This window comes from Kwoniella newhampshirensis, chromosome 5 (genome assembly GCF_039105145.1).
Source record: "Kwoniella newhampshirensis strain CBS 13917 chromosome 5, whole genome shotgun sequence".
Taxonomy (NCBI): Eukaryota; Fungi; Basidiomycota; class Tremellomycetes; order Tremellales; family Cryptococcaceae; genus Kwoniella; species Kwoniella newhampshirensis.
The window spans coordinates 1,648,446-1,673,962 of record NC_089959.1 but is presented as its reverse complement, the minus strand read 5'-3'; the positions used below and the strand labels follow the sequence as shown (position 1 = coordinate 1,673,962).

Below are 25,517 nucleotides of genomic sequence, written 5' to 3'. Positions count from 1 at the left end.
GACGAAGACAAGGGTGGTTGACAAAAGGGGAGTTGAGAGCGTAGGCCTTGCAATCGTCTTGCTTCTGGGATGTCACACCCCCGGATGATGTACTGGGATACCTGAAAGGACAGTATACAGATCGCCACCGACCTCCCTGTTGTGCCAAGGGTGGCAGTCGTTGGCGTTGGACCTGACAATTTGTCCGAGCCTTTCCTTCCTACGCTGCAGAGATAGCAAGAACCTTCCAAACCGGAACTGTGTGTTTGCACCTAGGAACGTACCATGCAGTCCAAGATCGAGGTGTTGTCTGCTGTGAGGGTCGATTTTGTTCTATCTGGACTGAATACATCGGTCATGGGCACGACATCCAGTTGCATCGTACCCAATAGGAAGATTGACTATGGATACCAAATCCCTTTTCCTCACTCTGACATTGCATCAGGACCCACTGGCCTCACCTCTGAGTATTAACCGTCGAGCCTTCAGTGACCTGCTCCGCAACAATGGTTCTGTACTTATGGTCATCCTCATTCTCGTATCATTTGGCAGAAGAATCGTCCGTTTTGTTCAACGGCTTCGACCTCTTGGCATGTCTGACAGGATTGTACGTCCAGTTCGAGCGTTTGTCACGTTTCTCTTGCTTTGCACTTTCACCTGCAACAGTGTCTCGAGCCAAATCTTTCGGCATCGTTCCAATGGCCGAAACCTCGGTATTTTCGTCGACCTGCCACTCTTTCATGGAGAAAATCGAATTGTCTGCTGTGATTTCCAAATAAATCGGGAGCCCTGCTGGGCTGTTTCCCGTAAGCCATGGGACTAATACCTTGAGGCTTGAGGACCCAGAGGTGGTCTGACCATGTTGGCTGTCGGGTCGATCCGACGCTTGGGTTGACTTGTTCCAAGGCATTGCTTGTGTAAGTTCTGCGGTTGTGGATACTGGCTCAATAGAAAGTGTCTGTTATGAGGATACGACCTGCGTTGTAGTGATGGAACTTGAGGGGAATAGTGCCAGAAGACCTCTTTTCCAATTATATCTGGTTATGAGAATGGGAAGGCCTTCTATATTCGGTGCGATATCGACTCGAAGGACGATCATTCCGTTGATTCATAGCGGACCGTCAAGCGAGCCGTCAAGCTGGAGTTGATCTCAGTTCCTCTCCTGTGCTGAGAATCCTTTCACACTGTCATCTCAAGCTGTGCAGGGCAGGACTCCACTCAGTCGTGCTGCCTACGTCAGAACAGTAGTCAGTCAGCAGACCTTTCTCGTTGGCGACTTGCATACTCGACCTATTGCTGTGCCACTTGACAGTTCGACGGCGCCAAGATGTGATAGGATCCTTCGGGAATGATAGAAGAACAAAATATCGTCACTAAATCCTTTGCGCAGGTGTAATGTCTACCCAGAGGAGGTTGCTGGCTTGGTGGAGTGCTTGTCGGCCTGCCAGAAGATGAAGCTGGTTTGTAATGGGATGTGACTGGGCGGTCGGTCAGCGTTCTGATCACTGGTCGTAGCTCGCGATGATCGCGCAGCTGGAATTGCTATCTGTCATGTCGGTTGGGCTATCTACTCGACTCCGCCTTCGATCAGTGTAAGGTGGAAGACAAAGGACTGCATGAGTATTACAATACACTCTGAGGTGAGTGCCTTCAGGAATGAACGTCCCCTGGTCGGCGAACAAGATACATATTGAAAAGCCGAATAGACGACAGTGTGTCCTCGGCACGATTTGCTAGCCAGCATCCTGACGGGGCGACTGAATTATAGACATACGGTTGGGATAGGGGAGCGGGCAATCCAACATTCAGTAGAATGCAATGACAACAGATATCATTCGTGGAGTTGCAATTGCACGCTGCAAGACTAATATTCGCCTACATCTGATTTTGTTCCCGAACGATAGTCCACTCGAAAACTTCTCCCAGACCACCTTTCCAGCGCTGTTCTGCCTCTTCATTTTCTCCTAGATCTCATCTACAATGGCTCATCCTCCCATCTTCTCTCATCAACAATGAGTCAGCGCTTCAACCTCGTGGCTCTTGTGAACTCCAAATAGAATGTCGCGGTTTGTCACCGATGGCAGGAGACAAACCGGCCGCAGGGTTTGATCCGGAAATCCCTCCATTGGTGCTCTTCCTCTTGGAAGATGGAAACCCAGAACGAGGGCGGGGTGTGACACTGACTTGCTGACTGGTGGGTCTGTAAAGTGAGTTTTCCTCTTGGCTGTAAGCCCAGTCCAATCTGTCGACGGACTCCCTCTCAGCCTGTTGCGTTTCCGCTGGCGAAGCAGTAGCATCTCCAGCTGTACTTTGAGAGATGGCCGTCGAGGTATCAGGCGCGGAGGCGTTGTACATACTGGCGTCCGTTTTCTGAGATGACATGCTGAACTTCGTGAGGCTGTACGGAGATGGCAAGATGTGATAGAGTGTGTATCATCGATCAGAGAATTGGATTGAGTATTCATACACGGGATGGTGGCAAATATACTGGTAAGTATTCTGGAAAGAGACAGACGATGGCTCTCGAGGCAGGACTCTATGGCTGGCAGGCCTTCATAAAGGAGATCACCTCTTATGAGTTCGGTCCTTTGTCACTATCCTATACAAGTGTGACACGCTCTGGAGGCGGCCTTCCAATCGTGCAAGATGGAAGCAAGCTTTAGCAACAAGTAACACAAGACAGGAAGCGCCAGATCTGTCAAGTAGCCATCCGATGCGCCAACTAGTCCACTTGCTTCGACTGTGACAACGGTGCATATCCGACAATCTGAGGTCTGATTTAACAAGTCTTCACGAGACCCGTACACAACTGGCGACTGAATCAACCCGAATCTATCAACAATAACAACGAACTCTATATCTAAAGCTTTCCACTCGCTCTGCCAGCACAACATCTAGAAGAAGAAATCCGACACTTTCTGAACTTTGGTCTGACTCTTCATCGCTCTCTTCTCCTCCGAAGCAGCCGTCAATTCCTCGATATGATCGACGTCGGAGACAAAGTCGATCTCCTCGGCCGGGATCCAGATATGCTTCTTTTTGTGCTTGATGACGTCGTAGACCTTGGCTCCGATGAGGATCGCCAGGAAGATGAAAACGGATCCGTAGGCGAAGACAAAGTCAGGTGCTGTGAAAGCGCCAGGAAGGAAGACGTAGTAGCCACTGCGAGCGATGACGATGACTTCAGCACTTGTCTTTCCCGTCAGAAAGAAGCACAGTCGGCATACCTGAAGAACAAGACGATAGGAGACCAGACAAGGAGATACCATCCGGAGAAAGGCTGGAGGTATCCTCTCACAGGGAGGAAGTCGGTGTTGAGAAGGTTTTGTGCGATGAGACCTTTTCGGAATCGCAGGTAGGTACTAAATCATGCTATATGTCAACAAGGCGGCTAGTGGAAGCATGACGTCGCGACATGTATGTACTTACATAGCAATGACAGTCCAAGAGACAAGCTGAGCAGCGGTGACCAAGTTGATCCACCAGTTCAACACCTTGACGGTACCAGACGACACTGAGAGGTATGACAAGCATCCGACGAGAAGCGTGATGGTGACGGAGAGATACGGAACACCATGTCTGTTGATCTTGGTGAAGATCCTAGGAGCTTGTCCCTTCTGAGCGAGAGAGTAGATGGATCGGGAAGCGACAAAGGTGAACGAATTGGCGGTGGAGAAGAGAGAGACAAGGATCAAAGCGTTGACAATGTCGGGGAGGACGGGGATGCCAAGTCGGTTCATGGCTGAAGTGATCTGTCAGTCTTTTGGCGGTGTAAAGTGATGGTCGGTCAAGCTCACAGATGACATAGGGACTCTTAGCCGCACCAGGAGCGCCGGCAGAGATTGCACCAAGCAGGTTCTCATCTGTAGCAGAGGCAGTGATTCCGACGCAAAGAGCTCCGGTCATGTAGAAACCGACGATTCGGTAGATGGTGGTGTTGAAAGCCTTGGGAAGAATTCGTCGAGGGTTCTTGACTTCTCCACCGATAAGAGAGATGTAATCTGGGCCGACGACTCTGCAATGTGTGTCAGAAAGCGAGGCCAGACTGTCAGCTTCACTTACGCGAAGGTAGCCCAAGAAACACTGTCGAAGATACCGGTTATGACCTTTCGGAAGTTGACTTCTCCAGCAAATGGCCCAGGGTTCTTCCAGAATCTGAAACCGTATTTGTCGTGCAAAGGATTACTGTACAGGCAAAAAATCAGCTCCCATGTCTTTCAGTTGATAAATCAAGTATCACACACCCTCCAACCATAGTCACGAAGGTGTACATCGTCAGGCCAGCCATGAGGAAAAGCTTGGTGACACTGATAAAGAACTCAATCTCTCCGAACCATCTGACACTCCAGATGTTGACGAGGAAGAGGATGACCAGACAGACAGAGATCAAGACGGCGGGATTGAGCGTGGTTGTCCAGTATTCGACGATGACATTGATAGAGGTGAGTTCGAAACAGATCAACGCGAGTTGGGTGATGATATACTGTTGAAAAGAGCCTTATTAGCGCACGACTTGCATCACTATGCAGAGCTATGACTCACGTTCCATCCGACAGCCATGCCCAAAGACCAATCAACGAAACGACCCGCAAAACGAACGAAGCCACCGTCGAGTGGCAGCAAGACAGTCATCTCGATAAGACAGTTGCTGGCTGTCCAGACAACGACACACCACAATCCAATACCGATTAGCAGCCCGAGCGGTCCAGCACCGGTGAGGGGATTTCCAATTGAGACAAACAGTGCGGAGCCGATTGATCCAGAGATAGCGATGAGCTGAACATGTCGCATGCGCAGACCACTGCGGGAATTGAGCAATTAGCTTTTGTGATGGCAGGCGATTCGACATTTCCAAAAATCTTACTCACCGATGAGGATCGTTAGCCAAGTCCAGGTTGGGAGAGTCAGATCCCAACACCTCGGTGACAGCTCCATCTTGAGGAGCAGACGAGCTGGGCTCGAGATATTTCTCGTCTTGACCTTCGAAAGACATCGTGGAAGTGGACGAAAGACAGGTGTGAGATGTTAGAGGATGGGAACTTCAAGACGTCTCTCTATCTCCGACAGGTTATATATGGCATCCACTACTTCATTTGGCCTATATCGCATTATGACTTTGGTCCGAAAAAAACCTCGCTTCGGACGCAACGGGCGTTCCTCTTTCAACTGATAAGGGAACTTGCGTACTCAGATCTCGTACATCTCATACGCCTCGCTTGTTTGTGAACGGTTACTTAGCCCGTCTATGTCTTTGTCTCATCTTACGCATGAGACCCTCACGTCAGGCAGTACACTCCATTTTATGAATACCGAACATGTTCTCCTCACCAGCGAAAGCTCCTTGTTTTGACAACCACGACACGGGCTTGGCAGCCCCACCCAATCGAAAACCTGATAAGTTCAGGGTAGTATCTTAACGCTCGCGTTAAGTTCAAGCGCCTCCTTGAAGAAGCAAACGCCCTCACGTGGAGTGTAGCGCTGAAGCTTAGAGAAGCTCATGCTTATAATGTTATCGGGTATCGGACTCACAAGACACGGTCTCCACTCGTGTCCTTGCGACTGATCATAATTATCATTGCAAAAACTTACCACAATACTCAGAGCACATATAGACAAGCCCACAAGCCACCATGCCTGACATCAACATGATCAAAGATCGGTCCGCCGTAGGATCGATGAGTACCGAAAGACTCCCGATTGTCGACATCTCTCCTTATCTCGACCCTGAATCGACCGAGGAAGCTCGCAAAGTTGCCAGTCAGACACTTGACAAAGCATGTCGAGAGTTCGGTATGTCCAAATTCAACTCCATACTGCAAGCAATATGACGCTGATGGACCTGTCCCGCTTTGAATGTAGGTTTCTTCTACGTGACGGGACATGGTCTCGCTCCAGAATACATGAAGTCGCTCTTAGATTTGGGACACAAGTTCTTCGAGTTGTCTCAAGAAACAAAGGACACCATTCACATCTTCAAGAGTATGGACAGGGTCAGAGGATACCAGAAGATCGGCGAGAACGTGACTTACGCCAAGCGAGACCAACAAGAGGTGTGTAGATCAGTCCTTTGGCTCTATGTAGCGTCTGGGAGGCCATCACTGATCATCCCACACCAGGCCTTGGATATCTACCCCGAGCCTGAGAATCCATCTACCGCACGACTGGAGGGGAGTCAGCTGTGGCCGTCAGAAGACGATATGCCTGGGTTCAAGTCTACCTTGTTAGACTACACTGAAAAGATGTAGGTGTGGCGTATTCTGTGCCACACGAACACTGTGGCTGACGATTTCACATTGAAACAGGAAAACAGTCGGACATGCTTTCATGAAGGCTATGGCCGACTCCCTCGGTCACAGAGAGGTCTTTGAGGAGCTGCAGAATGATAACTACTGGTAAGTGGTAGTGCGAGCTTCACTAGACGGTACGCTGATCCTTCGACAGGGTCCTTCGAGTAATCGGATACCCTCCTTTGCCGGCCGAGTTTGACCCAGAGAAAGGTATCTCGTGCGGGGCGCACACTGACTACGGGTGAGTGTTTTCTCCGTTGCCGCTGCGACCGTAATGCTCAGTCCGCTTTGACCAACAGATGTCTCACGTTCCTGCTCGCGGATGACACTCCCGGAGCGTTACAAGGTACGTACCGGGCAAAAGGAGCGCGTTCTCGTACTAAGTCTTATGCTTGATCACCCATGATCTGCAGTCGAATCGAAGGATGGAAGTTGGATTCCTGCCGATCCCGTCCCCGGCGCGTTCGTCGTCAACATCGGAGACATCATCGATACCATCACCGGACACCAGTACAAGTCGACCTACCACCGCGTAATTCACAGAGGCTCAAACTACAGAGTCTCGATGCCCTTTTTCTTCGAGCCTCAGAGAGATCAAGTGATCAAGCCTCTTGAAGGATTCACGCCTGAAGGAGAGAGCGTGAAGGAGTTCACTTACTTTGACCATCTCAAGGTGAGCAGTAAATCAAATCGATTATCGGCAAGCAATAGGCGTGCTGATGAGTGTACGCAGAGCATGATCTACAATCATTTCGTCGCAAATGATTCTCCTCTTCCCGAAAAGCCGAACGTCAATGAGTTGACCAACCGTGGGTAAATAGTGGTGGAGATGGGTCAGCGATGTTCAGTGCCGTAGATCATCTAAATATGCACGGTTGTATGCTTTACGGGCCAAGCCTATGTCTTGTTTGACTGAGCGATCCATCTGTTACCTAGTATCCTGCTTATGAAGCGCACTTTCTTCTGACTGTCGGCCATTCAGAGCAGAACATGATCCACGGCTCGTTTAAAGTACAGTCCATGGGGGACGAGAACGATCGAAAGCAATTATGCCTATTTGCAATGCATTCGTTTCCTAAAGTTCATCTACCGATCTGCCCTCCTCCTTCACATCCAAATTCTCCTGACCATCTACGCCCAGTGCCAGGATGGAGAGGAAGTCATACACCATGTCAGCGGCGGCGATAGCTGAGATTTCACCTGTTCAAATGGCAAATTCGTTATCAGCTCATGTTCCAATCAACGGATGCAGTTGATCTGATGAAGTTACCATTCGTGTCGTACGCAGGAGCAAGCTCTACAATGTCGAATGCTACGATGTTAAGACCGACGAGGGAGTGGAGGATTCGACGAAGTTCACGAGACGTCCAACCTGTTTTGTCGCATGATCAGCACGATGCCTGGGACTGTGCCACATGAAGAGAAGGTAATACAGCCAACTCACCACCAGATTCGGGTGTGCCAGCTGAGGAAGTCAAAGGTCAGCAATTTGTTTGACCAAGTAAGGAATATTGAGGACACTCACTCGCGGGCACATATGAAGGGTCCATGACGTCCACGTCGAGCGAGATGACGACTGGTCCATTTCCTATCCTTGCCTTGATCTTGTCCGATATCCAATCGACACCATGATCATCGATATCGAATGTGTGGATTAGATCAAAACCGGCTGTGATGTCGTCGTCGAGATCTTCTGGGCCCTACAGGTGACGGCGTTCAGCCCACCTTCTTGTCACTTCTTCGATCGCGAGCGGAGCGATGCGACTCACTGAGAAACGAGTTCGGATACCAGCATGGATAGACGAATCGGGCTTGATGAATCCTTGCTCGTAAGCGTGCCAGAAGAACGTGCCGTGGTTGAGATCCGCTTGTACGGACACACTTCCAAGGTATCGGTTAGGATTCCAAGTGTCGATATGGGCGTCGAAATGGATGACGGAGACGGGACCATAGACTTCGTGGACTGCGTCGAGTATGGGTAGGACCTGTAGCACAACAGTGTGAGTCTTTTTATATACGATAGAAGCTCAGGAATGAGGACGAGGCTTGGAAATTGCAAGGGCTGTTATCATCAGGAAAGCGATGGGAGATAGGTTGAAGAGTAGCGGTAATCGCAATGAAAAGCACATACAATGGTGTGGTCTCCTCCGAGAGCAATGATTCGTGGATGATACTCCCCATCCAGACCCCTTTGCATGTTGAGCTTCTCCATAGATGCCTCAGATACGACAGGATGATGGAGCATTGATCGGTAAGCTGCATTGACCTGCTTTATAGCAGTCGCTGGGTCGAATGGCGTGACAGGGACATCTCCACAGTCGAGCTGAAGTGCATTCATCAGCATTGGTGGTCATACTCTCTTAGGAGAGGGCTTGCGACTCACCACTGAGAGTCCGCTGGAGTACGGGTTGATCTCCAATCGACTGGAATAGCCTCTCTCAGGTCGTTGTCTTCGAGATCCTGGTAAGTGAAAGCTGTCAGCAGGACCTCTGCGGTAAGGGAAGCAGTAGGGATGGACATACCACTTCTCAATCCATATGGACCGAATCGAGCACCTGGACAAAAAACGCCTCTAGTCAGTACCGTCTCCCAATCTGAACAACCCAGAGGAGGGCAAGTTTGCACTCCAATGTCACAACTCACCTGGACGATAAGAGACAGCTGAATCGAATGGAATCCCCAGCAGGGCAATGTCGAACGCCTCATCCGGCTTGTCCAGACACTTCGCATGCGGAAGATGGGCGAAAGTCGTGACACCGCTGAAACTGAGATCCGGTGTGTCTGGATACTTCTCGTTCCATGGATCTAGACGAGATCTCTCGCTACGTGCGCTGTCGTGAGAATGAGAGTGGGAGTGAGAGCCATGGGCGAAGACAGGAGTGCTCGCCGCCGCGAGGGTGAGAAGAGTGGAGAGAGAGGCGTGCATGTCTTGGCTAGCTTTTGGGGCTTGTATTGGTGGGCGAGTGTGTATGGTAAAGACGAGAGAATGGACAAGCTGACCTTTTCGATTGGGACAGGGAGAAGTCGGTTTCTCTCTACGGTGGGGGACTCATTACGCGCGCTCCCTCGAGGTGACAAACGCCCGTACCAAGACTTCGGTTACATGAAGTGACCCACAAACGACTATGTATGCATCGTGTGCATCCGATAGACCACATTGATTGACCCAGCGGTGACCAGAGACTTGCTCGGGTCCGACAGACTGTCAGTGAGGTATGCTATTCGTACCTGTGGTTTGTGGAGGGTAACCTTCATCCGACATGGTTCAGCCGAGATGGGGGCCATTATAGACTACGTCTGACTTCAGCTCATCAAATGCATCAATTGTATCAAAGTCATGTACTGGACAGGTACCCTCGATATTGTGATACTATGGATGGATAATCGGCCTGATTGTGTTTATATACTATATGCATGATTCTTGAAGGGTTCACTTTATATGCGATTGAGTTCTTGAGGGGGGTGCGTTTGGCCCCGTGTCCCTTAGTCCGTCTTCCATCAAGAGATCTTCCCTCGCGGTCTTCCCGATCTCAGCATCATCCTGCCCGACCTGCTCGTCTTCTTTTTCATTGGATGGCTCCTCGGTCTGCTTCTCTTCGTCCGAAGGAGAGTCGACAGACGGTGCGGTGGTTGTCACGTACGCTCTCTGCAAACTGTATGCTTTCGTGCACATTGTGAGCTATCAAATGATGAGGGGACGTCGTGTCAGCTCAGAAAAGGTCCTTCTAGTCGAAGCAAGACAACAAACAGCAAGTGCAAAACACAAGAAGCCACATCCAATGATCCAGCATAACTATGACGACTGGGGAATTAGCCAGCGTCATCAAATAGACCGAAATACACAGGTACGGACCCGCATAGCATTAGCAAATGCTGTGAGAACCTCGACCTTCAATGAACCGTCTGGTAGGTCATGCAAGACTTTGTACCCGCCGGCACTGGTAGGTGCGGTGAAAAGTGTCCCATACCCATTGATTTTGGCGAAGCGAGAACGGAGACCGGTGTTGAAGATGGCTGTGAACACCGCGACACCTACAGGTCCGGACTTTCTGTCAGCGAGCAGAGATTCTTGTTCTTTTCATTAGGTCAGATATGTCACGCCTTGACGCACCTATACTAGCACCCATGGATCTCATCAGTACCCACGCAGCAGTGGATGCTGCCATATCTTTCCCAGGCATAGCTGCTTGGATGACTAACATCGGCGTAGAGATTGACAACCCGATGCCCCAGGCTGTGAAGACCAGCAGCCCTTCTTGGGTGGCGTAGCTGACAGTGGACGTGTACAGAGCATACCAGAGTCCGTATCCTATCGCAGCCATTGCGAAGCCGACCCAGATGACGGGGCGCACGATATGAAACCTGGTCGTGATCTGGCCAGCTGACACAAGGTACACGGCAGTTAGCCTCTACTCGTTCGTTTGAAAGGGAAGACAGAGATGAGAATTCACCGACGACACCAGCTACCGCGAGGCTGATTGAGAATGGGACAAGGTCGATTCCCGAACGAAGCGATGAGGCACCGCCGACCTATATGAACTACTATCGGCCTGGCATCACAAGCACGACCTGGACTCGAGACACTCACTCCTTGGAAAAATTGGGGAAGAAGGAATTGAGCTGGCATGAACATGAGTGACTGGAAGAACGACCCGAACATGAAGAATAACGTGGTCCGTGTTTTCAACATTCGCTGAAAGGTATGCAGCCGACGTGAGCCACTACCGCTTGCTCCTGATAGAACCCACTCACAGCAGGTACGATGGCATTTCTCTTCGTCGTAAGGAAGTGGATCACCGCAAGTGTCACAACGACAGCTCCTCCGATGATGACACCGTAAGCTGAGGGTGTGCCAAATCCATCGTCTGCGGCAATCGAGAACCCAACGATGATCAAAGCAGCTCCCGACATGATCAAAACGCTGGCGACGACAAGATATCAGCATCAGATCGATCCGCTGTGTCCGACACGCAGACCCACAGCCCTAAGAAGTCATAGGATCTTCGAAGGGCGGCGATGTCGCCTCTTGGGGCCTTCTTAAGATTGAGCGAGAAGAATAGCATGACGAGGACGACAGCACAGATGGGTATGTTGATGTCTTCGCAGGTCCGGGAGCGTCAGCTCATTCTTTATTTTGGTGTGGAGACCTTTTTCCCAAAAAGGTCACGAGACCATCAACTGACAGAAGCACCATCGCCTGGATAGATGACAAGGACAGTCAGCAGACAAGCCTGTATCTGCGGGCGACACTCACCAACTCGCTTTCTCCGTCAGAAGACCACCTAAGATCGGACCTAGTGTTCCGGCGACACCCCATGAAGCAGCCATATACCCCTGAAACACACCTCGCTTGTGGAGCGGGACGATGTCCGCTGTACAAGAGATGTCAATGACCACGCATGCGCGCAAGACGAGGGCTATGTTAGACCAAACTCACAAGTCACGATCATTGTCAGACTGACGATGGACCCGCCTCCCACACCCGCAAATGCTCTGGACACGATCAACCTAGTGTGGAGGATATGATTAGTAACTTTAGCAGTCATGTACCTCCGGGGTCCCCCACTCACCACGGCGCACTCTTTGCAGATCCACAGAGAGCTGAGAATACCAATAGCATGATGACAGAAGCATATAGAGCTGGTTTCCGGCCGACTATATCTGTCAATCGACCGGTGAGGGGGTTCATGACCACTTGTGCCAGCAGGTACGAGGTTCCGATCCATGAGTATTGCGAAGGAGTAGTCGAAAATTGCTCAGCGATTGTGGGCAGGGCTGTTGAGACAATCTGTTCGAAGCAGTGATGATGAGCCGAAGTCAGAGAGATGATTGCCAAGGGGGAGCTGAATTGAGAAGATCGTTATGTAAAATAAACTCACCGAGCCGTCCAGTGCTGATAGAAAAGCGATCATCCCCAATCTATCGGTGGTGTAGAAGAGGAACTAGACATCAGTCCGTGTTCTCCGTGTTGCTCCGTGCTCGTGAGCCGTGCCATGCAACATTTTATGACAATGAACTCACGCAGGAATGACAATTGCAAGGTTATTTTTCGGTATCTCCGGATCTTCTTCCATTTGTTGGTGCTTGCTCGATGCAGCTCTTTCGCTTGAGATCCGATTCACTACATCGCTCGTCTCGCACTCCAACGGCGAGTCTTGTTCTGGTCCATGCTCTACATCTGCGTGTTCGGTCGAGTGTATCGTGTCTGCCATCGGATTCCCGGTCTTTCGTGCTGTCCGCATGATGGAAGATGTCCACGAGGATGTGACGACCTACACGCTTCGGAACCGGCTGCGCTAGGATTGTTGATTGATCTCGAGACACAGAGAGCTGGAGACAGAGCGGAGCGAAGGTGCAGTCCTTTCGATGCTATTGATATTGGATGGAAACTTGCTCATGGACACAACCATGCTTGGTCAGTATACATTCAGGTCGATGCAGCAATCCATGCGCTACATGAAAGCATGAGGAAAAGAAAGATGTGTTTTAAAGCTTTTTATTTTTCGGTCAAAACCGATCTCTACGGTGCCGGCGCCGGTGTCGCCTACTCATCTTCATGTCTATCCCCGCTTCGGTGGGAGATCGCGACGAGAATGACAAGATTGATTTTGACGCATTGTGTCGTCAGACCAGGGGAGGCTGACTATAAGACATGCGACGAGTCTGGCGCTGCAGTCAGATGGTCTCTGGCGGAAAATCCTGTATAGCGGTCCTTGACATACACCCTGCAGTTCCAAAGACGTTATTGAAGGGGTAACGCCTCGTTTTCTTTCAAGATCGCCAAAACCACGACACCTTCCGTGTCCATCTGATCGCATTATTTGAGTTGTATCTTTCAGGCATATCTGACAGCTGCTTCATCGACTTTGTGCACTTGTATACCAGGACATATACTCAGAAACTCCTCAATGCGTCTGTCTCTCTCCATTCGACCACTGACCGGAGTGAGTCATCAAGGTCTTGAACCTTTTCTTGATAGTTCCTCCACGCGCGAATCGGTAGTCGCCAGGTAGACTCGCTATCATGGCTGCCTCGACTGTATACCGGTTCTGATTCATTTTGCTGCTTCTTGAAGAGTAGAAGAGATGATCGTGGTTCCATGCTGTCTGGCTGGGAGCTGAAGTGGTCACTGCGGGAAGGGACGTTCTCGGCACAGAAGCACCCACGGATGGAGCTTCAGGAGGATGAAGTCAGCGCAGATCCAGTGAAGTAAAGGCCGATAGTTGCTGTGAAGGATCGTTCATGCGGTGTCCTGGAGGTGAGGGTGACAATCATTGATACAAACAGAAGCAGTAAAACACGTCGGAAGATTACAAGTGCCACACCGCGCAGGGCAGCTCTTTCACTCATTTCACTCGTCGACATTAGCACAGAGGTCAAGGAAGCTAGCTGCTTGATTTCTCTTTCCAAGCATATACGGATCACCACCTGTCCAACATGTCACCTCTCCTGTCCACCCTCGTAAATTCCATCTTGTTTGCCCCACTGATTCTCGCTTCGACAGAGTACGAGATCCGGCATCGATTCCTATCTCACCCTTCTTCGTCCACCGCCAATTCAGATATCAACCCTTTCGTCCATCTGGGATATCTCAACCCTCTTCTATCTCAACCGGAAGGTCAAACTGCTTCAGATCCATGGCTAGGAGTAGCGCAGATACGGAGCGATGGTACGGATCATGAAGGAGAGACAGAGATGGTGGACGATGGGAGAGGTTGGTATCAGGTTGGATTGGTTTTGGATCAAGGTGATGACGAGGATGAGTGGATGATTGCTTCGACCAGAGCGGTGAGTGAGATTCGGCGTCGCCATCAGATGCCATCAGTGGTCTTCGTGACGCGTTGTGTTTCTTTCATACTTCGGCGTGGCAGCTCTAAACGATATGCGCATATGCTAGACCTGGGGTCGTCCGTCACGCATTCACCCTTCTTTTGCTGATCACGTTTCAACCTCTCACAGGGCTACCTCTCGTCTCGACCCAAAGTCAAGATTGGATTAGACTCGGCCTACATCCCTACTCATGTCTCCGTGCATCCCTCAGCAACAGGCCTGACCAACACAAACGGGACTTCTGTCAAATTACCAAAGGGGCCTAATGATGTGGTATGGGAATTTCATCCGGTATCAAAGACGAAGAAGTGAGTCCTGCAACATCGGTGTGCGAACCCGTACTCCTCTCTACATGCGCTCTTCTATCGGGATCCCCACGTCTCACAGAGCTGACCAACCATATGCCATCCCAACAGCCCATCCCTCGCACCCCCTCCTCCGGTCGATACAGCGACAGGCGCACCTCTCCAACCTGTCCCTGAGAAGTCGTTCATGGCGAAATACTGGATGTACATCACCGGTGCGGTTCTCTTCCTCCTCATCCAATTAGGACCGGACGACCCCAGAGGAGCCCCGGCTCCGGCCAAATGAGCGGCGCAGTTCGGTCGAGGGAAGGTCTCCGTGGTTCGATGAGTCAAAGGAACAGGCGATCAAGGTGATATGCATTGTATACATGCCAATTGCTCATTTGGTATAGATTTACTTGCGGGGTATAAATATCGTTATGATTCTCCGCGATATCACTACTCCTGCGCTGACAACATTCCGCATCGACTTCACACGTCAATCTCATGCGTTGTGGGCCCCTCGCACAACACGAGCTCCGGGGCTTCGATCACAGCCAGCCTCTGTCCAGCACCTAAGCCCGCCTGTTTGCCCATGGTGGAGCATTCATCCCGACCCATGGTCCTGCAGGTCCAACCATCTCAGGTTTGAGATCAGCTACTGATGTGGCACCGATATTCCGCATCGTGTTGGTTATTTCTTCAGCCAGGACTGCGATCGTCTGGTCAGCTTGAACCTCTACCTCGCTGGGTCTATTTATACCTCGGCAACTCATCCGCGCCGGTCCTAAGAACAATCGCAAATCAAAGCGCAACTCACTCTGACACACTCTCACCACCCCTTCCTCCCCATGCGTTCCATTCGCATACAAGAAAGTTCTCCCTAATCCAACAGCTTTCGCACCCAATGCGAGGGCTTTAACCACATCGGCACCGGATCTGATTCCCCCGTCCATCATCACGTCGAGCTTCTGAAACAGGTCTGGCCGGTTACATCTCATCTCATAAAGTAGGTCTATGGGTGCAGGTGCACTACCGATGGGTCAGCTCTGAGGTGATGACGAGTAATGGACAACAAGGCCATTACAACTCACTAGTCGCATTGCCGACCGCCGTGGTTTGACTAAGGGGAAGACGAGCAATAGTCAGCTACCATGCATCTAACACTGACGACACGGGATGAACGCACCAATATGATGCCTTGTACTCCTGCCTTGGCACACAATTCGGCATCTTCCATACTTTGAATCCCCTTGACGATGATTGGCAGATTTGTGTGTTTCTGTCAAGACGATACGGTCAGCTGTGATGATCACAGTATGGCTACCGATTTCACGCACTCTGATAAAGTCGATGTCTCCCCATGTCAAATTCGTATCCTGATATCCTGAGATCGCCTGACTGACTCCTAACGGAGTCTTTGACTTTTGTTGTCCATCACTGCTGGGAGGCGGAGCCACTTGAGCCTTAGCTCTCACATCCCTGGTCCTTTTACTCCGCCATGCAGTATCCACAGTGAATATGATGGCTGATGCGCCCAACTTGGTAACTTTTTCAAGCAAGGCGACGGACGCGGATCGGTCTTTGTTGAGGTATATCTGGAACATGACTTGTTGACCAGCTTTACGAGCTGACATAATTTCGTCAAGGGAACAGGAAGCGTTGATGGAGATCTAAGGTTGTACGTCAGCATGAATGCGATGGGGAAGAACGTGTCGTGTACGCCGAAAAGAGATAAGAAGAGGAAGTGACAGGGGGTTGAGTGAACGGCGACATAAAGAGTAATACCACTCACACCCTGCACGATCCCACATTGTCCAGCGCCCTTTGTCAAATTCACCTCACCCAATGGATGACCTAGCTTGGCCATAGCGGCTGGGGAGATGAACACAGGAATAGCACTCTTCATCCCAACAAATTCGGTATTCATGCTACCCTCTGTGACATTACGAAGTATCCGAGGTCGGAAGGTATACCGTCTGAAAGCGTCGAGATTCTCCTGGGCGGCTGTTGGTTGAGTACATGGCGTCAGCGTTAGCTCTTTGTGCTATCTCTTCCGAGATGGCCCCTTCCCTCTTCCGGTTCACTCGTCTATCTAGCTCGCAGGGGATATATAGATGGACACTCACTGATCTCACGATCCGCCGCGCTCTTGTAATAGTTCCAAGCGGTCCCACTCAGGACTTTTTCAGCCCATTCTTCGAAATCATTCAACAACAACATGGCGTCGGCACCTGGCATCGTCTTCCTAGCTTCGGCTTTCGCTTTCTCCTCTTCCGTAGGTTCTTCCTCAACTGGTTCCGGTACGGTCAAGGGGTCCACTGGGCCGATATGTTGAGACGGATCAAGGATTTCCAGCGCATCTGGTGGATGTAGAGGTTTGAAGATCTTCCTGTGTGACGGTGTCAGAACACCTTGCGCGTATCTATACGAGGGCAGTGAGCTTACGTGGCGTCTTTACCTGCGTTTGCAAGGATGATTTCTGGTCCACCTGGATGTTGATCGAGGAATTCAGTGACATCGTAGATCTTGCCCTGTACCAAGTTTAAATAGTATCAGCGCTTGCATTTTGCGGTACAAACATGTTGACTGCTCACATCTATGATCACCCAGCAATCCTCTCTCGTCGTGTGCTTCTGAACCTCCTCGTAACTGATCAACTTCTGCCCTCCAGCCTGTTTGGTTCCCGGTAAATGATCATTTTTACCCTCATCTGCTCGAACAGACGGGAAGATTGTCTGCCAAGTGAGGGCGACACCCTGACATGCACGACAGAAACGATCAGCTATTGAGTTCCTAACGGCGTCATAGATCAAACTCACCGTCACAGCCACAATGGAGGCAAGAGCGATCGTCCCTCTCGGCCGTCTCTGTATCCTGAGGGATGTCGAAGCGGATCGGGCGCGACATGTCGACGGGAGACTGGATGTTCGCACAGCCGTCAAGAAAGAGGAGGAAGATGAGGAGACATGTCTCCCTAGCTGCTTGAACATCTTTGCTGCGGTCTGATTAGTAGCTGTCTTCGAGTGGTCGACACGTTGACAGAAAGATGTAGCAGAGTCAAACAGAGCAGACAACAAACGACCAATGGTTTTCGGTGTAATGGTGTCTGCCGATCAATCCACCGGACCGATGATCCGATGGATACCCTTTGTTGAGGGAGATGGGGAAGGTCATCGTTTCCAACGGAGAGAAAGGGGTCTCCCTCCTCTAAGTGGGGTTAGCGGATAAAGGTCAACGTGGGACAAGCATCCAGTCCCGGATGACCGGATGAATCTCAGGCACCAGATTGATCGATGATGCGGGTGGGGTGGCTCTTTAAATGATCCTCCCTCTACTTGTTGTTTCCGATCTGGGTGGGTGCAGGCTCAACCCGATACCTTGTACCGCAATGCGTGGTAAGTTTCCAATTGGGTGATTGAGGTTTTGTCGTGTCTCCTTGTACGTACGGAGCTCTTACCATCGTAATCGAGCGTTCCTTGCTCGATCGATGGCCACCTTTTTTCCTCAGCCGCCAAGCCACGTGTTGATGACCCTCTCGTTGAAGAGACATCTTACATCCAGTAGACGGATGCGGATCTACAACCCAGGGTAAGAGAGAGGCGATTAGGCGGTCGAAGAAAGGATCTTCGTTCAGAGTACATGCATCTAGGCCATTGAGCAGCGACAGGCCCCATCACAGACACCGGCAGGCTGAACCCGGCTTGTGAGAGGGAGAGAGAGAGAGAGGTGCGGTCAGATCGGGTATGTCACCGCTCTGAGTGGAGAGGCTCCTTCACGCCCTCGGTAAACCTTGAACAGATGCATAGTAGAGAGCGATCGGCCATATGTACTATATGATGATGATTGTAATTGTGATTTGGTGAGGTAGAGAGGGTAAGCTGCAGTAGCCACTGACTTTGTCCGATTGCGAGATCCGAGGTCCGATACGAGTGGTGAAACCTGTACGTAGGAGGCTACCCAAAAGAACAATAAAAAAAAAGACTGACTGCAAGGGGGTGAAGTAAAGGGTCCGAAATCGCCACAATCGAGGGCTCAGGATCGACGGACCTCAACTGCTAATTACTCTTGGAGTCGTCGTTCCGTTCATTCCATCTCTCTTGTTCATTCCTTTTGCATCCATTCTCTCTCATTGTATCTCGTTGCAAGACCACCTTTGACGACCATGAGAGTCGACACTTGATTCAGGAGAAGCAACATACACACACATACACGCACACGAACAAACGCTCAAGGTCTCCGACGATACTGTGAATCCAACAAATCGGACAGAGAGTGTGAGTGATTTCAGATCGTTGATCTTGATCCCCATCCCCCATTCCCTCACGTCATTATCGAACCACGAAGAAGACCAAAGATCTCATACCATATACCACTTGCTGCATCACAACAATCAAAGACAAGGTTTGAGACTCGCTGCTTTTCACCTTTTTTGCGTTTCGCTGTTGTACCTCTTGACTCTCCAACACTCCACATCGGATTGCTTTGAACCATTGTCACATCTCAGAACCCATCGTCGTACCTTCCGTTTCAATCCTCCTCTTTTCGCATTGCAACAAAAGCTCACATCTTTCTCTCGTCGGCAGATCTTCTTGAACAAAAGCCCGTCTTTGCTTCAATACCACCTCCGCATACCACCTCACGGATCGTGATCACCGAAGTCAAATGGACTAGATCGGAGAAAACCACATATACAACGGCCAATCACGCCACCACTTTCCTCTTCACCATCTCGCGATCGGCACATCGACATGTCATATACACCTTCCACACCGCGTTCCCCTCGACCTTCCATGTCACGATCGTCACCACCGCCGCCATATCGCCTCTCACCGCTGCCGATGGAAGAAGCAGCCGATGAATCATCGTCAGATATATTCGCACTGCCCATCGCTTCGTCTTCCACTTCCTACCTACCACCTATCTCAACCATATCCCAACAGGTTGGTATGTCATTCGAAGCTGGCCCATCTCGATCTCGCCGAAGACGATTGTCATCTGCATCATCCACTGTCTCGGAAAACTCGCAATCGGGGTCTTATCCTACTCCCGATCTTTCGACAGCACCGACGTCTCCGCAACAATCAATCGCTGGTGGTGGCGGTGTTGGCGGCGAGAGAATCTGGCGAAGGACTGCGAACGTCCCACGGAGTTTTCGACGGAATCGACGTAACTATGATAATCACGAGGACGAACATGATCGATGGCTGTCAGAAGACGAAGGATTGGGATCGGCAGGCTCGAGTGTGAGAACGAGACGGAACAGTCGACAGGTGGACGATCAGAGCGCAGATGGAGGAGATCGTCATGACGACGGAGGAGCTGGAGGTGGCAATGGCGGTGCTGGTCCAAGTTCTCGATCAGTTCGGGCCGATTCTCGCGACAAAATCGTCACTGGCGAAGATGCGATAGCAGCGATCGCAGAGGCCAAAGGTTCTTCCATGGGTTCCATCGCTCGACCTCATCCCGTTCGCACTCGATCGTACGAACCGCGATCGTCTTCATCTAGAGTGACTTTGCCCAATGAATCGGTTATCGACTTTACTCAACGAACCCTTGGCAGTCACCCTCCCGACATCGCTCAGCTTGTCTCTCCCCCCGAGTCATCAGATGTGCACGTCGGATTAGGAATTCGCACTTTCGGTGCTGGTCCTACCTCTTCGGTCACCTCTGGAAGTATCCCATCAACGGCTCCACCTGCCTTCAGCGCAGTACCAGACTTTGCACGAGGTCGGGGAGGTGATGGTATCAATGGATTTGGTCTGCCGCTGGCCGCTGGATCGGAGGACGTGGAGGAAGCGATGACTCGGAAACAGAGTCAGAAAGCTTTGGTAGAAAAATTGCGCAGGATCTTGGCATGGTGAGTCTTCGAGGTAGTAACTGAGCTGATCCGGTAGTGCGCTTTGTCCGCCGATCGACGGAGTCGCCCCAGCCCTCCATCATCCGATTACTTTGCCTTGTGGTCACACCCTCTCTGCGAGTCATATATCCATTCCAGTTCCACCTCCTCTCCATTTCACTCATGAAGGGCCGCATGAGATTCATGCTGCTCAACAGCGACAGCATCAACAACGGCTAAATCTATGGGCCAGCGTTATGTGTCCAATACCAACTTGCAAACGTTACAGCCCGACTGTACGGGCTTCTGGCATCATGTCTGACGCGGCTGACCTAAATGAGGAGACTGGATCGATAAGCTCAGGCGCTCAACGGAGCGAAATGCTGGCTTCGGGTGTAACGTATTACCCTCCACCTCTACCAGCTCCACCTCCCGCTTATTCTTCAGATCCACCTGTGACCGAGGGAGGATCGCCTCTGCTTGATATATCGATCGACAAGATTTTGCAGTTGGTACACAAGGAGTTGCGCAGGGAGGCTGAAAACGAACAAGACTTCACTCGAACTCGAGACGGCATCGACACAGATATCACCGATTCGTCCGACGATGAAGAGGATGTTTCTCATAACGCATCGCAAGCTAGTCTGACAAGAGACTTTTCGCTGCTCACTTCACCTTCTGTTCGTACATCTCGGCTTGACGCGGACCTGAGTGAGTCCTCGATGGTTCGAACCTCGTCGAAACGTCGTAGACGCGATCATCGGCCTGTACAACGAATGCGACCTGCTACGGAACAATCCACCGAGTGGCCTTTTGAGAAAGAATTAGGTGGCATGTTGGAGTGCGATGTCTGTGCATTGCTCCTTTTTGAGCCTGTCACGACCCCCTGTCAACACGTAGGTCCTCCACTCGACAATCCCAGAAATCACGTTATTTAAGACACAGGCTGATATGGTCTCCAATTTTAGTCATTCTGTTCCAAATGTCTATCGCGGTCTTTGGATCATTCTTCACGATGTCCCGTCTGTCGACAAGATTTACCAAGCTTCGCTTTCTTCCAGGATCATGCGGTGAACAAGGTCCTGCTAACGATTCGTGAGTTTCAAAAAAAATAACGCCACATTGAAGGATGACACTTATCATCAATATACAGTCAAAACTGTCTTCCCCTCCGATTACGCGGAGCGTCAAGCCGCAATCGAAAGGGATGAACGAGATTCGCGTCTCGATACTCCCATCTTTGTGTGCACTTTAGCTTTCCCCGGAATGCCCACAATTCTACATGTGTTCGAACCACGGTACCGTCTTATGATACGACGTTGCATTGAGTCATCCAGTCCTCGATTTGGAATGGTCCTTCCCGCTCGAGGGACCGGGGCACCCAATCTTCAAGGTCTTATGGAGTACGGGACCATGCTGGAGATCCAAAGTGTTCAGATGCTGCCTGACGGTCGAAGCATGGTCGAAACCGTCGGAATACACAGGTTCAAATTAGTGGAGAAAGGTAATCTCGATGGCTATACCGTGGGTAGGATCGAAAGGTGAGTCATAAACTTTAAATCGGAATATTATGACGCACTTGTACCAGAACTGAAACCTCTCCTTCTGTTGTCTCGCGTGCTAATTTCGATCTCGGAAAAATCTACCAGGATCGATGATGTTTCACCAGAAGAAGAAACTGTCATGGAAAGAGAGGCGGTTTCAGCACGCGCTGTGGCGTTGGCAGCCTTATCCACCGCTGCATCGGCACCGAGTCCCCTCACACCGCCGACGATGTCCAACACTGGCCACACAGCGACGGCCACCGCCCACTCAAGCATGCCCGGCGCTTCACCCATTGCGCAGCTCGCGGCTAGTACCGGCTCTGCTAACGGTCCCGTCGACTTTGCCGCACTCGCCTCACAAGCCATGTCAAATACGGCTTCGAGCACCTCCTTCGATGATACGCCTGAAACCACAGAGGAACTCATGTCAGTCTGTCGAGCTTTCATCGATCAACTGAGAAGTGGATCGGCGCCATGGTTGTTGCAAAGACTCAATAATACCTATGGATCGATGCCAGAGGATCCTAGCGAGTTCTCGTATTGGATGGCTTTGGTAAGTGTTAATTTACCGGCCGGATGGAAAGCTCCGGGGACGGTGGTGAAGCTCGTGTGCTAATCGATCATTTCGCATCCAGGTCATGCCTATCGACGAATACGAGAAAGCGAGACTGTTGCCTATCCGATCTCCACGACTGAGATTAAAGCTGATCGTGCATTGGGTGGAATCTTTGCGATCGTCATGGTGGTGAGCGTTAATGCCTTTGCCTCTTAAGTTGACATCGCTTATGCCCCATGTCACTTTCCAGGTTCTCAAGCGGGTGCGTCGACTGAATGAGCACTTCGCTTTCTAAGATAGTAGTAGCTTCGCTGACTAGCATTGCTTTCTTCCTTTTCCTATCGGTCTTTGGTCGTAACAGGTGCGTTGTCGGTTAATTATGTAGTCAGCAATGTTTGTTGGTTGTCGTGATCGTGGTATCAGCACGATTGACGTCGGGTTTTTTGTGTGGCCTGTGTAGAGTAGCGCGATTGGTCCATTGGTTTGCGTAGGGACGCGACAAACTCAAACGATGGTGCGTCAAAGCGGGGTCCAAATATGTACCGGGATCGTACTTCAACTCGAAGGGGGGCGCAGTGGTTCTCGTAGATTCGTGTCAGATTGGCATCGCATCCGTGGATCTTCTTTTTACAAACACCCTCTTTACCCATATCATTTGTAGCTATTATATTTCTCTGTCGGTGGATACACCTCACACACATACGCATGCATATGGCATCGATATCGCGATGCATGATTCACGAGTGGTGATAAGTACAACGATGGGAGCAAGACGGTAGAGTGGAGGTGGACGGGATCAAATTTCGAAGCCGCAAAGTTTTGAACCGGTGTGGTTCATCATTGACACGAAGTTGTAATATCTTGTTCTCTTCTCATCTTTCTCGTCGATCATCGAACACGATCAAAGTCTAGTGCAGTGAATAGATCCATTGCAAAACACACCACGATGCCAGCTCTCAAATCAGCTCTAAAGAAACCTCATCCGGCAAGTGCGTCATTCAGTAAAGCCGGACCATCAATATCAAAATCAAGTTCGAAGTCGACCGTCTCAGCAACGACGACCGCTTCCAACACGAATGCGAATGCGAAGACGAGTGCGGGTGCACGTGCAAGTGAGGGTACGAGTGGGAAAGGAAAAGGGAAACATTCCGTGACGATCGCGAAGAAGGCGCAGAGATTCAAGGGAGCTGATTCGGAGAGCGAGAGTGATGGGAATGCAAGTGGGTTCGAGGATGATGACGAGGATGTGGATATGGAAGTGGAAGATGACGATGAGGGATTGAATACGGATGAAGAGATTGAGAAGAGTAAGGAGGGGAAAGGGGGGAAGAAGAGCACGAATAGTGAGTTAGGGATATGGCCTCCAGGTCATGTTGTCTTTCGCTATCTTGACCAAGATCGATCACTGACCCATCTACCCTCTCGCTGCAGAACGAAAGAGACCCGCTACGACCGCTTCGATCTTCGGTGAAACGCTCGCCACCCTTCTTTCCGACCCACTGACCACCAAAACTCAACAAAAGAAGAAACTCAAACCCACCCCTGAGACGACATCCACTCCCGCTCTCGCTGGAACTCAACATCATCAACAACAACCGATCCTTGCTCTGTCGGCACATAAACCACCTACGAAGGCGTCGGTCTCATTGGAGGCCAAAGCGCGCAAACAGGTCAGGGTGGATAAGCTGGAGAAGGAGGATAAGGCGAGGGTGAAGGATGTCATTGAGGGTTGGGCGACGGGTGGTGGACAGGAGTTTGAGAGAGGTTTGAGGAAGGTCGCTCAACGAGGTGGTGAGTGTTCTTCTTACTTTGCAATCTCTCCTTTTCGAGCTTCCCCCAATCTTGCTTCCGCCAAGATCAATTCCCAGTGATAGTATTTCTTTTCTTATCAAAGCTGACTCCCTCTCAGTCATCAAACTCTTCAACGCCATCCTCCTCGCATCCAAGAACGCAGAAGAAGCAACCACTTCGTTGTCAGCACAAGCGAAACTCAAGCCTGACGGACCGAAGAACAAGAAGGAAAAGGACAACATTCTGGGACGAGGTGGGAAGGAGGACGTGTTGACCAAGGAGACGTTCTTGGACATGGTCAGGAAGGGGAGCACGAGATGAGTGTGGGGTCCATGGTGATGGCCGAGCAGGAGCAGTTCGCTCAGTGGGTGGGGATCGAAATGCAGGACAAGGGGGTATCGGTGCTCTTGATGATCATGCACACTGTGTACAGTATATCTAAATGACCACTGTCAATGGACTTGCTCCAGGTCCTCATCTCAACTTCTGTGCCTATGCCTAATTCTGGTCACCGTGATCCGATATAGCAATGTGGTTGACTTCGCATAGATATTACTTATACTGAACAACCTTCTTGCTCCTGCGAAGTTCGCTTTGATGTACAACCTCTCCGCCACCCTCTCAACATGGCTCGCACTGTATACTCATTCAATGTGGACCCGTTCCAATTAGACATGACACGACCCTTCTCATCATTCACTGGTCAATCTTGGACTTCAGGGCTGGGTATGCTGACGAGACTACACCACTCTGGCATACTTGCGTTACTAGATGCGTTGTTGTCCCCACTGCTACCCTGTGCACCCGAAGACCCAGCGTTGCTGCTTTCTGTGCAAGTCGCTGAAACTGCCCACCGAAACTCGGTTCCTTCTGGGTGGAAAAACCCGGAAAGATGCTGGGCAGAGGTGGATCCGGCGAGTACGTAGACGCAGAGGCGCTGCCTTGTCGGAGAGTTTCGTGCTCTTGCGAAGTTCCTCACCATAATTAAAGATGGCTTTGCGAAGCTCGTTCTCTCGGTCATAGTTGTCTCCTATGAAACGCCCCTTGATCTGTTCCCAATGCTTGTCTTCCCGGCTCTCCTTGTACATGCTGAACCCGGCATCTGACATGTTCGTGACTTCTTCCAGCCAACGGTCCATATTCCCCCTTGTACCCCTGCGGCCTCGCAAATTAAGGGGATCAGTCCATCTCTGTGACTCATAAGACCCCTAAGGTGGCGAAGAGATAGGCAGAACGTTGGCAGAAAGGTCTGTATGGAGAAAAGAGATTCCGACCCCCTGGACTTGCTTCTGGACATGACCTTCGACGATGGCGAAACGATGATCGCCAGCTCACCACATCAGAGGTTGGATGGCTCAGAAGCATGCATAAAGGTGAAGCGCTTTCTGGAAGACAGTGACTGTATTA

General features: G+C 50.7%; 10 protein-coding genes across 10 annotated transcripts; 4 read left to right on the top strand and 6 right to left on the bottom strand.

Annotated features, from left to right (window-relative positions):
• Positions 1-520: 520 nt before the first annotated feature.
• Positions 521-889, bottom strand: IAR55_003176 (uncharacterized protein; the record flags this gene model as incomplete). The annotated part of the gene is made up of 1 exon (XM_066946285.1): positions 521-889. One exon carries the CDS (start codon positions 887-889, stop codon positions 521-523), a length of 369 nt encoding a protein of 122 aa, XP_066803786.1.
• A 1,115-nt stretch (positions 890-2,004) lies between these two features.
• Positions 2,005-2,361, bottom strand: IAR55_003175 (uncharacterized protein; the record flags this gene model as incomplete). The annotated part of the gene is made up of 1 exon (XM_066946284.1): positions 2,005-2,361. One exon carries the CDS (start codon positions 2,359-2,361, stop codon positions 2,005-2,007), a length of 357 nt encoding a protein of 118 aa, XP_066803785.1.
• Positions 2,362-2,873: 512 nt separating this feature from the next.
• Positions 2,874-4,972, bottom strand: IAR55_003174 (uncharacterized protein; the record flags this gene model as incomplete). Its single annotated transcript, XM_066946283.1, has 8 exons — positions 2,874-3,141; positions 3,207-3,341; positions 3,409-3,721; positions 3,777-3,994; positions 4,042-4,164; positions 4,224-4,462; positions 4,522-4,780; positions 4,848-4,972. 8 exons carry the CDS (start codon positions 4,970-4,972, stop codon positions 2,874-2,876), a joined length of 1,680 nt encoding a protein of 559 aa, XP_066803784.1.
• A 637-nt stretch (positions 4,973-5,609) lies between these two features.
• IAR55_003173 (uncharacterized protein) lies at positions 5,610-7,083 on the top strand (the record flags this gene model as incomplete). Its single annotated transcript, XM_066946282.1, has 8 exons — positions 5,610-5,769; positions 5,839-6,029; positions 6,096-6,220; positions 6,282-6,371; positions 6,421-6,507; positions 6,566-6,612; positions 6,680-6,939; positions 7,000-7,083. 8 exons carry the CDS (start codon positions 5,610-5,612, stop codon positions 7,081-7,083), a joined length of 1,044 nt encoding a protein of 347 aa, XP_066803783.1.
• A 258-nt stretch (positions 7,084-7,341) lies between these two features.
• On the bottom strand, positions 7,342-9,192 carry IAR55_003172 (agmatinase; the record flags this gene model as incomplete). The annotated part of the gene is made up of 9 exons (XM_066946281.1): positions 7,342-7,466; positions 7,537-7,638; positions 7,711-7,731; positions 7,792-7,966; positions 8,036-8,251; positions 8,398-8,589; positions 8,650-8,726; positions 8,789-8,821; positions 8,910-9,192. 9 exons carry the CDS (start codon positions 9,190-9,192, stop codon positions 7,342-7,344), a joined length of 1,224 nt encoding a protein of 407 aa, XP_066803782.1.
• A 504-nt stretch (positions 9,193-9,696) lies between these two features.
• IAR55_003171 (uncharacterized protein) lies at positions 9,697-12,508 on the bottom strand (the record flags this gene model as incomplete). The annotated part of the gene is made up of 14 exons (XM_066946280.1): positions 9,697-9,945; positions 10,015-10,059; positions 10,120-10,298; positions 10,378-10,647; positions 10,718-10,796; positions 10,855-10,959; positions 11,019-11,187; positions 11,247-11,364; positions 11,450-11,463; positions 11,521-11,638; positions 11,704-11,774; positions 11,837-12,054; positions 12,146-12,185; positions 12,288-12,508. The coding sequence occupies 14 exons, from the start codon at positions 12,506-12,508 to the stop codon at positions 9,697-9,699; spliced, it is 1,896 nt and encodes a 631-aa protein (XP_066803781.1).
• Positions 12,509-13,703: 1,195 nt separating this feature from the next.
• IAR55_003170 (uncharacterized protein) lies at positions 13,704-14,687 on the top strand (the record flags this gene model as incomplete). Its single annotated transcript, XM_066946279.1, has 3 exons — positions 13,704-14,054; positions 14,226-14,404; positions 14,513-14,687. 3 exons carry the CDS (start codon positions 13,704-13,706, stop codon positions 14,685-14,687), a joined length of 705 nt encoding a protein of 234 aa, XP_066803780.1.
• Positions 14,688-14,955: 268 nt separating this feature from the next.
• On the bottom strand, positions 14,956-17,373 carry IAR55_003169 (uncharacterized protein; the record flags this gene model as incomplete). Its single annotated transcript, XM_066946278.1, has 10 exons — positions 14,956-15,092; positions 15,201-15,412; positions 15,475-15,503; positions 15,570-15,662; positions 15,721-16,053; positions 16,176-16,387; positions 16,510-16,772; positions 16,829-16,914; positions 16,978-17,139; positions 17,203-17,373. 10 exons carry the CDS (start codon positions 17,371-17,373, stop codon positions 14,956-14,958), a joined length of 1,698 nt encoding a protein of 565 aa, XP_066803779.1.
• A 1,758-nt stretch (positions 17,374-19,131) lies between these two features.
• On the top strand, positions 19,132-22,512 carry IAR55_003168 (uncharacterized protein; the record flags this gene model as incomplete). Its single annotated transcript, XM_066946277.1, has 6 exons — positions 19,132-20,240; positions 20,509-21,115; positions 21,188-21,314; positions 21,373-21,760; positions 21,869-22,316; positions 22,399-22,512. The coding sequence occupies 6 exons, from the start codon at positions 19,132-19,134 to the stop codon at positions 22,510-22,512; spliced, it is 2,793 nt and encodes a 930-aa protein (XP_066803778.1).
• Positions 22,513-23,265: 753 nt separating this feature from the next.
• IAR55_003167 (uncharacterized protein) lies at positions 23,266-24,431 on the top strand (the record flags this gene model as incomplete). Its single annotated transcript, XM_066946276.1, has 3 exons — positions 23,266-23,662; positions 23,751-24,110; positions 24,229-24,431. 3 exons carry the CDS (start codon positions 23,266-23,268, stop codon positions 24,429-24,431), a joined length of 960 nt encoding a protein of 319 aa, XP_066803777.1.
• Positions 24,432-25,517: the final 1,086 nt, after the last annotated feature.